Genomic DNA, 14,975 nt, shown 5'->3' on the forward strand with positions numbered 1-14,975 from the left:
CCCAGATGTTGCGCCTGGTGCGGCCAGCCCCCCCCCTGCACCCCCCACGCTACGCCACTGCCTGGGTGTACAAGCAGACTTACACAGAGTTGCATCAGCATTATTCATGACTAGGATCCATCATTTGCATCATTCTAAGTGTGGTGACATTAGCCCAGGGGTCAGCAAACGTTTTCCGGAGGGGGCCGGTCTACTGTCTCTCAGACCTTGTGGGGGGGCCAGACTATATTTTGAAAAAAACACCCCACCGACTCTCCCCTCCCTTCTCCACAGCACCGGACAAGCCCCGGTGACTGCTTACCTGTGCCTTGCAAGCAGCAGGGGCTGGCGGTGGTGGCGGCAGCACAATGAGCAGCGCAAAAGGGCTGCCTACGGAGAGGGGCTGCTTAAAATGGCGCTCAACAAAGCCCAGCCCCCTTCCTCCTCTAGGCAGGGCAGGGAGAAGCCAGGAGGAGGGAGGGAGGAGGCACCACCGTGGTGGGGGGGGGGGAGGCGCAGCCCTAACAATCAGAATCAGATCGACGCCAATCCATGTGGCGATTCCCAGACTGTCCGCGGGCCGGATCCAGAAGGCAATTGGTCCAGATCCGGCCTCAGGCCTTAGTTTGCTGACCCATGTATTAGCCAATAAAAATAGCCTGACCAGCCTGTGTTAAAACTAAATGAAACCAAACCCAAGAGCAATTCTGAGAGTGACAAGAGTGTTGAATCACCTGGGCAGAATCTGGGCCCATGGTACACATATTCCATGTATAGGGTATATGCAAAGGAAATCTCAGGGTAATAGGAATGCCACAAGAGTTCACATCATTTCCTAATGCCTCTCATATTCTAGTAGTTTCTTGGTGCTATTTCTTGTCCTTGTCCAGTTTTAAGATTTTGTATTTTGAATTATCCTATTGGCTTAAGCTGTACTTGATTTTTTTCAGTTAATTTTCTCACATCCCTAAGCCCCAGTGAAACATTGCCATTCACATATTTCACTGTAATCACCGTGACCACTTTGGTTGCCTAGTTCCAGCAACTGTATGACCTACTTTTTCGAGACTAGACTGTGTACGGCGGCTCATAATGAAATCAATTGAAGTTGTCAGTCGGTACACAACTGAAAATCATACCCAGGCTGTCCCAGATCAGCCACCCCAAATGAGTGTGATTGAAGAAGATCACTAGCTGAATAGGATAAGACAGCGAGGCCCCTGTGATGCTGTAGGGCAATTAACTGAGGTGAACTTTTCTTCAGTGGCTGGGAGAGTTGTGAATGTACTGTAGTCAAAAGTAAAGCTTACAGGACAGCTGTTGAGAGCTGCAGAAATGCTATCTTTCCTGCTCAGAAACAAGATGCTGATCCATACAGGGGGGTGATGTTGTGAACAGATCCTGGGCTGCCATTATCAAATATGTGTTTTGCCTTAAAGGTTTGTAGTCTGAGAAATCTGGGCTTAATCCCCCAATTCCACATGTAGCAAGCTGCAATTCTTCTCTATAATTTCTCCATTATTTTGTATGAGAATACTCGTAAATTTATCTGAATCAAGGAACCATGGGCGTAGCCAGGTGCAGGGGGGTAGCTGCTCCCCCATCCAAGTAAATAAATAAAAATACCTAACTAACCGACCAATTGTGTTGAAGATAACTCAGTTCTGCCCCGCCCCCAAACATAAAGCCTGCCCCCCTAAGAGAAATCCTGGCTATGCCCATGGAAGGAATTGGAAGTCTTAATATAGTTCAAGGAAAGGGGTGCTAAGGAGCAATGAAATGAAAAAGATAACCATACCTTTGTTCTTCTGGCACTAAAACTAAAAATGCTTTCCATTTTTTATGCTTACAGGATACTGGATTTGTATATCATACTGTAGTGGTACTTTGCTTTTTATGCACATTTAAAACCAGGGGTGAGGTGGGGGGGGGGGAGAGACTCCTGTATGATTAACAGGTGCATAAGCATGCTTTTGAGTTCCTAAAAATTCAGATTAGATACTAAAATTTAAGAATTTAAGATTTAAGTTTTGTTTTGTTTTGACACTGTGCAAGGGTGAAAAGCAAGACGGTCTTTGGCGGCAAATTTTTTTTCTTTCATAGCATCATAAAGTTGCAAAATTGTAGAGTTGGAAGGGACCCCGCGGATCATCTAATCCACCTCCTGCAATGCAAGAATCTCAGCAAGAAAGCATCCACGACAGCCTCCCTTTTTCATTTCTGCTTTGTTTAGCATCGAGCCAAATGGATGAGTTTGGAAGAACCCCCGTTTCTTTGCTTGGTCGTTAAGGCACTTATGAAGGCAGTAACTGTAATGCTCTAGTCCTCAGCTGCCCGCGAAGGAGCCAGGCAGAGGCGGGAGCGACTACTAAACAGTTCGAGGCAGGAACAGGAAACGTTTCCAAAGTTTTGGAAGGCGGGTGCCTGAGGCGGCGCTAGGCTGCCGTGTGAACGCGGGTGTTTCATAGAATCGGAGAGCTGGAAGGGACCCTGACGGTCATCTAGTCGAACCCCCTGCAATGCAGAAATGTGCAGCTGTCCCCTGCGGGGATCGAACCTGCAACCTTGGCGTTATTAGCACCTGAACAGCTGAGCTGGTTGGTGGGGAATCCCGGGGAGAAAAGTTCCTCCAAAGGACGGCGGTGAAAAAGTGAAACGGTGCAAGAGCATAGAAAGGAAGAGGAGAGACGTCCCACTAAGCTATGACAGCAGTGGGTGGAGCGCGGTGGATGCGCGCATGGATGCAATAATACGCCCCCCCCCCCCCTGCGCGCCAGCCACAGCATAACTGGGTCAGAGAGGAATCCTCCTCGGCGCACTTTCCACCCGCCTCCTGCAGGTGGCGCCATAGCAACGCCCGGCTGCGGCTGCTTACCAACCTTCCGCGGCCGCCACCTTGATTAGGCCAGAACGCCTCGCTCACGCGGTCCCGGGGGAAAAAAAATAACCCACAACGCAGCGCCGGCTTGGTTCACACCCCCCGCACCCCCCGCTCAGGATTGGCCAGCCGCCGCGTCAAACAGCCAAGAGGAGGGCCCTGTACGAGGCCGAGGCAGATGGAGAGGCGGGTGTCAGGGTTCAGGTGACACAAGCGGCGGCCGCCGGGCACGTAACTTGCGCATTGTTCCGGGCGTAAGTGAGGTTGGTGCATTGTGCGTTCCGCAGAAGAGCGCGGCGGCGGCGGCGCTGCTGCTGAGGGGAGAAGAAAACCGCCGCCGTCGCCATGGAAGGGAAGCCGGGCGAGCAGCCGCTGTGCGACAGCCTCATTCTCTGGGCAAGTGAGGGGAGGCCGGGCTCGGAGAGGGGGAGGGCGGGTCGTCGGTTGGGGGTCGGTCGCTTCGCCTGTCACCATCCCACCCCGCCTCGCCCTCCGCCTGCCCCTTCCTCTCACCTGCCGCCCGCCCCGTCGTCTCAGGTGATGGCGGCGCTTCTCGGGGGCCGAAGGGAGCTCGAGTCCCGGCGGGAGTTCCGGCTGCGAAGCCATTCGCGGCTGCTGCTTCACACCACCCTGAAGAAGCAGCCGGAAGACTTTTGCTGCGCGGGGCTCGGAGCCTGACACCTCACCCGCTGCAACCTGTGGAGCCCTCCTCCTCTGCTCGCTTTCCTTTATGCCCCATTTCTGTAATGCAGGCGCCCTTACGTAACAGCGCACCGATTCTTTTAGCAACCTTTTAGCACGTGCCATGTTGGTACAAGCGTTGTACGCGGTATGTACAGTTGAGTGTATGTAAGTGTGCACGGTCACTTATCCATAGAGCAGCTAAGGATGGGGTCCTTTCCCCACTGTGGGCCGGCCCACGCAGTAGGCAGGGTGGGAGGACAGGTCTCAGGTGGCAGGATCCACAGGGACAGCGGATCCTGATGGCGAGCTTTCTCCCGCCCTTGTTCCTGATGTAGGTCTTCCTAGGAGTAGGGTGCCATTTCAGGACCCGCCGCAGGTGCCAAAATGTCTTGGGCTGGTCCTGCCATAATCTACCACCGTCAGTCAGTATGTTCAGTTCAGTCACATAAACGAATCTGATGTGTGGCCCAAATTACACCTTATTTACCCAAACGTATGCTTCATTCAGTGCGGTTTTCCTCCCCAATTCTGCCGCCATGCACCTTATCTCTGTGCATGTTTTTTCAATGTGTTTATCATTGAGTTCAAGTAAATATGCCAGGAGCAGTTTATATAATTGTGCATGTTGCTAAGGAGCCAGCTTACAGGAGGGTTTTTGCTTCTATCTAATATATGATGAGGAAGTTGGCAGTCCTGCTTCATCAAAACCAAAGGTCATTTCAAGAATCCCTTATGCCATGCATCATGAAGACCGAGGAGTGCTTGGTGATCAAAGGTTGATAGTGACAATGTATTCTTATATGGGTTAAACTGAACTTCGCTGTAACCTAGAGTTCTAACTTTATTAAATTGCCACTGGAAAAGCAATCAGTTGGAAAAATTGCATTGAATCTTATAAGCTGCCATAACAAACAAAGATATTTTAAAGGTAATAGTATATTTATCTAGGTCATGGAGCAAGAGACAAATCTAGTCTGGAAACCCTAGCAGTTTCTTGTGTTAAAACACACATTTTGGAGTTTTATTACTAAAAATCGTAAGTGGGGATGAGAGTAAAAGAAGTAGTCCCCATGCTCTCCACTTTTTTTCATATGGGTGGCTTTTGGATAGATTGATGGGAATATAAAGTAATGGACAAAACATAAAGCGACTACTCTTGTTAGTATATTATCATTCATTTCAACCAGAACCAATATACTGTCAGATATAAAAAAGTGTGCCCATTACTTGCAGTGCCACTGATTAAATGTGCACAAGTTCATTGCCTACAAGGAACTGTGTTGTAGAGGGTGAGATAAAAAATGGAGTGAGGGGCTGTGATGATCATCCATTTCCAACCAATAACAGTGCATGGAGGTGGGTATATAGCCCCCTCCCTCCACTGTTTTATGGGTCTAGGTCAGAGGAGGGTTTTTAAAAAAACAAAAATCTGAAGGCCACATTTTCTCATGGATCTGCATAGCAGCTAGCAGCTTTTCAAAGGCTTTGGATTTAACTCTTACTTTTCTACAGTAGGTTATAGTCCAGGATTACAAAAGTCAGGGGTTTACACACCCACCACATCTCCCTAACAGGGAAGAAGAAGGCAGCATCACACTTAAGGGATACTTTCAGTCAGGGCTGGTGAGGAGTGTGGCCTGGGGAAAGTCCTGGAGATTTAAGGTTCCACATCCCTTCCCTTGACTAAAGGGAAGAAAGCCATACTCTAGTATCAGCCTGATGGCTACATGGCAGCACAACTGTAGCTCTTGGTCTTCCCCTCTCCATCTCTTAAACACCAATTTATGTTTGTAAAGCCTGGAATACTCCCCAGGCATACAGAAACCGCCCTTCTTTCTGGAAGATCCCATTTCACTACTGGTGCAGTGTCACTTTGCTTCCATAATATCAAAGGGAATGGTCATCCTTTGCTGCTTTGTGTTGGCTGTTCAACAGTTTTCTTCCCCACTGTATTAGTTTCTGAAGCTTAACATTATTTACAGCCATATGTTGCTCCAGTCTGTGCAGCTTTAATTCTCCATAATGATTTGCTCTTGATGAAGAAAGAAAGAGATTTTTATTTGAAGGAATTCTTATTCGATAACTGAAACCTAAAGCTGTGTGATTAGCAGAAAGAGTTCAAGTGCCTGCCCGTATTAATTGCTACAGTCGTGGTATATACTCTTTGAGGCATCTTTTCTGTACCTACCATACTGAGAGTTACCACTTTGAACAGGGGAAAAACTCTCTGTTTCAGCTTAGCTTCCTTGTGAAACTTAAATCAGACACCTGAACTTCCATTTTCCTCTTGAAATGGTCAGGGTCAGGTTCGCACCCCATCTTTTTGCAGCTGCACAGATTTAGCCACATTTTCTCCTAGGTATAAATTACCGTATTTTTGCCCTATAAGACTCACTTTTTCCCACCTAAAAAGTAAGGGGAAATGTATATGTGTCTTATGGAGTGAATGCAGGCTGCACAGGTATCACAGAAGCCAGAACAGCAAGAGGGTTTGCTGCTTTCACTGCACAGTGATCCCTCTTGCTGTTCTGGCTTCTGAGATTCAGAATATATTTTTTCTTGTTTTCCTCTTCCAAAAACTAGGTGCGTCTTGTGGTCTGGTGCATCTTATAGAGCAAAAAATATGGTAAACCATTAGACTACTGAAATGTGCTGTATATGGTGCTACCCTTCTACCTGGTTCAGAAGCTGCAGCTGGCGCAAAACCCACCTGCTAGGGTGTTTAATGGGCAACCCTAATTTTTGGCATATTACACTGGTGTCAGAATATCTGCACTGGCTTACTTTTAAGTTAAAAGGGAGTTCAAAATTTGGTTGCTGACATTTAAAGTCCTAAACAACTTGGGACCGGGATATCTAGCAGACCACCTCCTCGAGTCCAGGTGAACTTAAAGATCATCTGAGGAAACTTTACTGATCATACCACAACCAGCATATTGTCATTTTAGTTGAATTAAGGAAGTATTTCCCAATATTGCATATTTCTCCCAAATTGCATTGTTTATGATACAGTACAAAGGATCTCCTTTAATAATCAGGAGGGGAGAGACTTAGAATAGAACTGCAGTTTAAATTATTTATGGAAAAATAACTAGCCTTCATATATTTTTGTTTGCTTATCTATATCAATTGCACAGCTGTCCTAAGGAATACAATATTTAAAATTTAATAATATGGTTGCCTGCCATCCCAATCTCTGAGCGGTACAAGATTCCAGGGTTTTCAGGCATTTGCCCAGAGCCCTGTTTAATTGGAATAAGTGACAGCAGAGATTCTGGTGTCTTTAGGATACAGTGTATGGTTTATTTACACATATTTACAACCTGAGCCTAACCCTTACAAAAAACTGGCAACAGTGTTTCTTTCCTAAGTATTTCCTTCCTCTTTCCTTATTTTTAACAAAATATTATTACTACGTAAGCTTTAGTTATTTTAAAAACACCAATACACTGATAATTCCTATTGAAACAAAGTATTTTGGAATATTCTTGTGCTGATTTGAATCATGGTGTATAATTCCAGGCTCTTTTATTGTGCATATTGTATTGTTGATCAGTACCTCCCATCATTTATACTGCATTATTAAGAAATACTACTGAACTATATACCACAAATCAAATACTGCATTCGTCACAAAAACAGAATAGCTTGTTTTTATGTTCTTTCAGAGTTCCTGGAATAGCAAAACCATGAACAAGTTTTCTGTAAGATATGTTCATGTGGTTGACACCTAGTGGATAAAAGATGGAGGTGCTTCTTTAGAAAAGTTTGAGTTGAGCATGCTCTAGGCCTGTGCTTTTAGGAGTGGTTCCAAGATGGATCCCAGACCCAGAAACCATGACATGAAGCCAGCTGTTGTTTCGTCTTATTGGTGTAGCCTACATACATTGTATTTTCCTTGCATATATATTTCTGGGTACAGTTGGAAGTTGTTTTACCAAGTGAGACTTGTAGCCAATGAATATCATAAGGAATAAAGTTGTGATCATTGTTGACTGTCCAGCTTTAAGAACCTAGCTGCTGCATTTTTGTACAAATTTTGTTGAAAAGTCAGTATTTAAAGATAGATCCTTACAGTGCACTAATCTAGTTGAAAAGTTCAAGATTATTGAATCAGTCTTCAGAAGCAAAAAGAAAAAGTATGGCTGTCAAAGACTTGATTCATGCTTCACTTAATGCCGTATAAAGGAACACCCTTCTTAAATTACATAACCTTAATAAATATGTTCAGGAATGCAACCTAGGACTGTCTTCTGCAACTTGTTCATAACAGAACTCTCACACTGAAGCCCTTACTTTCAAGTTAGCAATAGTTCTCTAGATGGTATCCAACAAAATCATACTAAACTTTTTTTTAAATATTTTTGTAAATTACTTAGAAGGTGGTGTGGGTTTGTTTTTACAATCAGGTGGTGTATAAATTTTGTTAAATCCATACTTTGAATAGACCCATTGAAATCAGTTAAATTACTCATATTTATTTCAGTTTATTTATTTATTAAGTATGACTTAGTTGGTTTGAACCCTTTATGTACAAATGTATTTGTTTTAATGATTCCCTTTGCCTAAGAAAAAATCCTGCTCTCTTAATAATAATAGACCTTTATATGAATTTGAGATTGTTCATTTTGCTTTGCTTAAGTTATCTAAGTAGCCTTCCAACAGCTGTGCAAGATAGGTCAGCATTAACCTTTCTTGCAAACAGGGAAGTGATTTGTAACTCCCTGTATCACATAGAGATACCTTTTTGGGGTGTCTAACCTAAGCAGTAGTCTGGTTGTAGATTTCTGAAAATAAAAGGAAGAATTTGCTGGCAAACATTCCATCAGTACAGGCACTTCAGCTTTCCAGACACAACAATCCCCCCTTTTCCTCCTGCATGCTCTTCTGGGGGTTCTCCTGATCCGTCCATGCCAATTTCAGGGGCGTGGGGAAGACACGGAGGGGGAGTCTGTTGTGCTGTTTGAAGTCCTTGCACAGGCATCAGGTCACACCCACACCCAGTGGCGTAGCGTGGGGGGTGCAGGGGGGGCCGGCCGCAACATCTGGGGGTTAGGGGGCGCAAATCCACGGGTTAGGGGGCGCAAATTACTTGCCTTGCCCTGGGTGCTGACAACCCACGCTACGCCACTGCCCACACCATACATTTGAAGCTCATTCCCCACCTACAAAGAATTCTGGGAACTATGGTTTATTAAGCTATGTGAAGGGAAAACTACAGTTTCCTGGATTCTTTGGGAGAAACTGTTTAAAATATATTGTGCGGCTGTTTCACTGGGCTTACTCTTAGTGTGTGATTTGCACATGAGGGGTTTGCTGTGAGTACCATTCATCTGGATATCAATATATAGTGAATCTTGCTTAGGTTGAATAAAAAGTGTTTCCAGGCAAACTGCTTGCTATACTCAGCATTCAGACTGCCTTGTGACACAGGCAGGTGATTGGGCTACTATCTTATTTATACACATACTTAATGTGATAGGATTATTTTGGATTATTGTACTGTGCTCTATGTAGGCCTGCCCTTAAAGACAGCCCAGAAACTTCAGTTAGTGCAGAATGTGGCCTTCCATATGATGACCAGGGCAGCCAGCAGGGATCACATTACACAGATCCTAAAATATTTTTGGTGACTGCTTATTTATTTCTGGGCTGAATTTAAGGTGTTGGTGTTGACTTATAAATTCCTAAATGATTTGGGGGGCAGGTATCTGAAGGAGTGCCTCTCTCTCTGTCAGCCTGCCTGGTTCCTTCTCATTGTTCCACAACCAGGGGTGATACATCAGATGGTAACGAGGACTAGGATCTTCTCCACGGTGGAACTGCAATTAAGGAATGCCCTCCTTTGGATGTATGGCAGGTGCTAACACCCTTGCTTTTGGGTGCCTGACTGAGATATGTGTTTTGTCCAGGCATCTGTTAGATATTTTAATTGGTAATTTGAACTGGTTTTTTTTAACCTGCTATTTTTAATAAATGTGGGTGTATTATTGGTGTTTTAACATTTTGTAACCTTACCTGAGAACTGGAATATGGGTGGGCCAAAAATGTTCTGAAATGTATGCATTTTCTTTTGTTTCAAATTAGATAGAAATAGTTATATATATTCTTTCTTCCCTTTAGTTACAAACATTTAATACTGCTGAATCCTGTAAAGATGTTCAGGACTTAACTAATGGTGTTGCCATGGCACAAGTACTTCATGAAATGTAAGTTACTTTAAAGTATGTGTGTTGAATTATTTTGGTTTTCTTGTATATATGTTTGTTTTTCTCTTTCTTTTACACAGCAGTGTTTCATTGCAGATCCCATTTGCAAAATATATTAGCAAAATAAATCACATTCTTTTGTAACTGATCATCTGAGCTTTCTTCATAATCACTTTACCCTTCTTCCTTTATAAGGTACCCGACTTGTGTTATCTTGCAATTCAAATTTTTAAATACGATGGGAGGCAAAAGATGTGTGTTTGTGTATTAAACTTACCGGTACATGGGAACAGTAATTGTGTAAACTTTTATATGTGAAACTCTACTTTGCCTTACCAGCAGTCTTTTCCTACATACTTTTATAATAAAAATAGGACTGGAATTCAGTCGTGAACTACAAACACTTTTGTGATATTCAATAAAAATGGATTAATTTTATTTTAGTGATGCTGCTTGGTTTGACAAAGTTTGGCTAAGCCGTATTAAAGAAGATGTTGGTGACAACTGGAGAATAAAGGTAATTGAAAATGTCAATGTGTGTGTACAAAAGATAACATTTCAAAGTTAAAACTACCGTATTTTACGTCCCATAGGACACTCCGTCCTATAGGACGCACCTAGTTTTTTGGGGGGGAAATAAAGGAATTTCCCCCCCTTTATTCCCCCCCCCAAACCAGGTCGAGGAACAGCGGTATGGCGGCGCTCCGCCTCCCCGCTGTCCCCCAAGCTTGTGGGGCTGGCGCTGGGGAGAAGTGTGCTGGCCGATGTCTGCCCGGTGCGAGGGGCGCTCTGCAACAGGGCGCCCTGCGCGCCGGGCGGCAGGCTGTTGTCCGCAGCGTGGGGAGCCCTGCGGGAGTTCCCGCAGGGCTCCCCATGCTGCGGATGTCTGCCCAGCACAAGGGGCGCTCTGCTTCAGGGCGCCCCGCGCGCCGGGCGGCATGCTGCGGATGTCTGCCTGGTGCGAGGGGCGCTCTGCTTCAGGGCGCCCTGTGTGCCGGGCGGCAGGCTGCTATCCGCAGTGTGGGGAGCCGTGTGGGAGTTCCCGCAGGGCTCCCCACACTGCGGATATCTGCCCGGCGCGAGGGGCGTTCTGCTTTAGGGCGCCCGGCGCGCCGGGCGGCAGGTTGCTATCCCGCAGGTCTCCGGCAGGGCTCACCAGGCTTGCTGATAGCTTCCTGAAGCCTGGAGAGCGAGAGGGGTCGGTGTGCACCGACCCCTCTCATTCTCCAAGCTTCAGCGAAAGCCTGTATTCGCCCCATAGGACGCACACAGATTTCCCCTTCATTTTTGGAGGGGGAAAAGTGCGTCCTATAGGGCGAAAAATACGGTATACCAAAAAAAAACAAAAAAACATCTTATTCCTTTTAAGTTCACTTGGTCTAGCAAGTTAAATTCCGAATCAAAGGCTAGTTCTTGCTCTGTGACCTTCTGTGTAAAACAGTGTGTACACTTGAGGGATGTCCCAGATTGCTTTTATAGATTATTACCTTCTATCAACTATATTTTATTTGCTTAATTTTGATGTCATGGTATTCTCTCATTGAAGTGCTAACATTGACCGCTCTTCATATGCAACAGTGGAAAAATTGTGAACTTCTGTTGTTGCAATGATTCAGCAGCAGTGTTTACATCGCTTCACCAGCAAAATGTAGAAGCGACAAGGGATATAGTATTTCATTTTCTTCAAGATGAATTCATATGTACGAAAAATACAATTTTTAAATGTTTTTTAAAGCATTGTAAATTCATTTGGGGGGTGGTGGGGAGAAATGTAACTTTTCAGTATTCTTTCCCCACCCTCATATTGCAGATGGAGGAGAGGAGGGGAGAGAGATTTGAGACAGGAGGCTCATAGTAATACTGCAGTGTAATTTAACCCGCTGTTAATGTTGTCATACTGCAGATGTGAGCAGGGTTACAGCTTACAGTCATATGATCTGAACATTTGAGACTGTGCCTGAGGTGTGTAGTAACTTGCCACAACTGCCTTAAATAAAATATTTAAGAACTGTCACTTAGCAATCCTACAGCCAGCATTTAGCAGTCTGAGAGGTTGCTGGAAGGAGCATTAGTATTGATCCACTATAGAGGAGGCATGTTGGTGACCAGGAAACTCATTGAAAACAGAGAGCTTGGAAATCCCACTTTAGACTTCTACTTCTGCATTGGAAAAGTTGCATGGCATTGTTGTCCCCATCTCTCAAGATACCCACAGCTTACACTGATCTCTTACAGGAACCCGTGTTCTTCGAAGGACTTGTAATTTATTTTTATTTTTTATTATTTATTTTTTGCTTTCACCTGAGGCTGTTCTGGTTTTATGGTAATAATAGTAATATTAAGTAGTACACTGCAGTGTCCACCTGAGCCAATCATCTTCATATATGTAAAAATTTGTTCAGTAAAGGCTGTCATTGATACATTTAATGCCAAATGTGAAATACAGGAAAATCTTTGCAAAGTGAATTCACAGTCATAACTAATGTTTTCTTTTAAACCTTCTTAGGCCAGCAATTTGAAGAAGGTTCTTCAAGGAATTACAGATTATTATCATGAGGTATAGAAAAAACAGCAGCTGTTAAAGTAATACTTGGTTCACTATAGTCTAAATCTCAATTTGTTTGGTAGTGTTTTTGTTAAATCTTATCACGGGCATTGCTTCATATGTAAAATAGATACAGTACATGCAAAATTGATCTGGGTGGGGTTTTCTGCATTTTTCTAACTTGAACACACCCTGCACTCTGTCACCTGAAAATGGAATCACTTTCTAAAAGTGCTTATTCATGCATTATTTTGCAGGATGTTGCAACATTTAGAAGCTAGTACAGATATATAAAAATATTTAGTGAAATGAGCAAGATCCTAAGCCAAGATTTACAGGCTAAGTCAATGCTGCTTTGCCTCCCTTCTTTAGCAGCCCCTTGTTCCAAATCTCTGCTACCACCACTCCTCTTCCTACACTCACTGCAGAGTTTGCAGCATCAAGCCTGACTTGGTGGTACTGGTTCAGGGACATGCTAGTTGCTGAAAACTCTTGAGGGCAGGCCGCACAATTGTTTTCTCACTTCCTACTCACCCTTAATCATCAAGTAATGACAGACACGGATTATCAGACAGATTTTTTTCAAGTGTGTGTGTGGGTTTTCCCTCTAGTTTTTTCCTGACTGGACTTGTTCTAATGTACTTGTATACTTTAATAAATTCCAGCAGACCCTGTAAAATGTACTTGGTGCATGCATGATAAAAAAAAGTGTCCTTTACCACAAAAAAGCTAGAGGGTTTTAACTTCTGCCTGCCTTCCAAATAATCTGACAAATTCTGCCTTCATGGACTAATTTCCTCCTCATGTCATTATGAAATTATAATGACAGATTTCCTCTGCAGTTTTTAGGTCAGCAGATTTCAGAAGATCTCCTTCCTGATTTAAGCCAGATATCTGAACATTCTGATCCAGTAGAGCTGGGCAGGTTACTGCAGCTTATTTTAGGCTGTGCGGTCAACTGTGAAAAGAAACAAGGTAAATGCTTTTCCTGTGAATCAGCCACCTTCTGTTGAGTTTTAAGGATCATACTAGCTTTCATGGAGAAGTTGTGAAATAGCTTGCGGAGATGAAACTGAAAGGGCACACAGCCTCTATTCTGTATGATTTGTGAAGTGAAGTGAAACTTGGGTTAGTTGGGATACCACCCTTTTAAACCATCTCATCAGTGCAAGGATTTATGCTTGGGCTATGGAACTTTCCCCCCTCTTACCTGCAGTGCATGCCCAACACCCTACCATAGCTAAAAAAATTTTTTTTAAAAGCTTAAACTCTGCATGTGAGTTCTCAACATGTTTTAAAACTTTTGGTTAACAGAATGGATGCTATTTTAATAAATAATAATTTTAAAAATAAAATCAGATGTGAGACTCAGAATTCCAGTGTGCTCTAATTTTTGTTTTCAGTCTTCTGACCAACCCAAAAGTGCAATCCAAAATGCTTTTTCTTGGAGTTAAATTCTTGACGAACATCTAAGAAAATGTGTTTAGAACCAAGGGTGTAAATTACCTTGACAGCTTGTTAATCTGTACCGTCAAATGGAATGACAGAGAATTCTGATGATGGAGTAACTGAATGTCATATAACTGAACCCATCCCACAGCCACATGTTTGGTGATGAGTATTTCTGCATTTTAGAGGGAATTAACTACAGCTATAGTTAAAGGAATTGCAGTCTGGCTAAAATGTTAATAATGATACTTTAACCTGCTACAGTATTTTCCATAATGAGTACTACATAAATGTTAATACTTGGTTAGAAGTAAGGTTTTGGGGCGGGGTGGAGGGGTAGAGCAAATATGAAAGGGGTAATTTCTGTCTCCAGGTTTTTTAGGATATTTCTTCTTACAGTAAACAAACTTTTGCTAATTTTATCTTGTAGAGCATATACAAGTTATAATGACACTAGAGGAGTCTGTCCAACATGTTGTTATGGCTGCTATTCAAGAGGTAAGAAGTAGTTATAATACACACCAAAAATGAAATCATTCTCTTTTCTTAAAAAAACCCCCCCAAAGGGTAGGGGATCTCCAGGACTGCAATAGTAACAAAACAATTGATCCTGGTTATGATTCTATTCTATTCTATTCTATCTCAGAATCTCTCGTTACCCTACTATCTTCTACATAGTTTAAAATAAGTTGTTTGATCAAAGTCTGGTTTCTTTGCAGGCACTATTTTGAGGGATTTGGTGTAAAGAGGGCACACATATGCATAAATGTGTCTAGCTTTAGTGAGCATTTCACTTTTTAAACTTCACATAAGAAGTGCCATGTTATATTTATCTAAATTTGGATGTGTGTGTCTTATGTTTTGATATTTTTAGAAAATCTCCAATGACGTCTTATTAAAGGGGGAAATGCAATTCGATCTATGAACTGGACTGATTCAGATTGTTTGTGCCAGTTTGGCATCTCAAAGACAAAGAACATGACAAGATAAAGGGAAATTTTTGATGGCTTTTAGCTAACACGTGTTTTGTGGGTCAAAATAAAGTATACCTCATATAATCAATAGCAAAAAGGCCATTTTTATTTGAGAAGATTTAAGAACACAACTGGAACTGCCTCTAATCTAGAAGAGGTTGTGTGTGTTTTTGATGGGCACTGTTAGTTGGGCTCAAGGTTTTAGACAATTAGTTTTAAACTTGGAGAAATATGTTGTACATCACTTCTTCTTTTTT

At 43.2% G+C, this 14,975-nt stretch overlaps 2 protein-coding genes across 4 annotated transcripts in view; one reads left to right on the forward strand and one right to left on the reverse strand.

Annotated features, from left to right (window-relative positions):
- LOC310710031 (E3 ubiquitin-protein ligase RNF170-like) overlaps positions 1-2,947 on the reverse strand; it is a 28,843-nt gene extending 25,896 nt beyond the window's left edge. Inside the window, exon 1 of one of the 2 annotated variants that reach the window (XM_083510383.1) lies at positions 2,855-2,947. The gene's annotated coding sequence lies outside the window, so the exon portion shown is untranslated. The remainder of the gene's footprint in view (positions 1-2,854) is intronic. The other variant, XM_083510382.1, reaches the window with a different exon arrangement.
- Positions 2,948-3,113: 166 nt separating this feature from the next.
- The window catches only part of HOOK1 (hook microtubule tethering protein 1), a 31,344-nt gene continuing 19,482 nt past the window's right edge, over positions 3,114-14,975 (forward strand). The window contains exons 1-6 of one of the 2 annotated variants that reach the window (XM_083510288.1): positions 3,114-3,253; positions 9,665-9,750; positions 10,195-10,267; positions 12,257-12,307; positions 13,138-13,270; positions 14,175-14,242. In XM_083510288.1, coding sequence (XP_083366414.1) covers positions 3,203-3,253; positions 9,665-9,750; positions 10,195-10,267; positions 12,257-12,307; positions 13,138-13,270; positions 14,175-14,242 — 462 coding nt within the window. In that variant the 5' untranslated portion in view covers positions 3,114-3,202. Of the gene's footprint in view, positions 3,254-3,398; positions 3,687-9,664; positions 9,751-10,194; positions 10,268-12,256; positions 12,308-13,137; positions 13,271-14,174; positions 14,243-14,975 lie in introns of those variants that run through there. The other variant, XM_083510289.1, reaches the window with a different exon arrangement.

Source organism: Podarcis liolepis (assembly GCF_965112155.1).
Source record: "Podarcis liolepis genome assembly, chromosome: 6".
Lineage (NCBI taxonomy): Eukaryota > Metazoa > Chordata > Lepidosauria > Squamata > Lacertidae > Podarcis > Podarcis liolepis.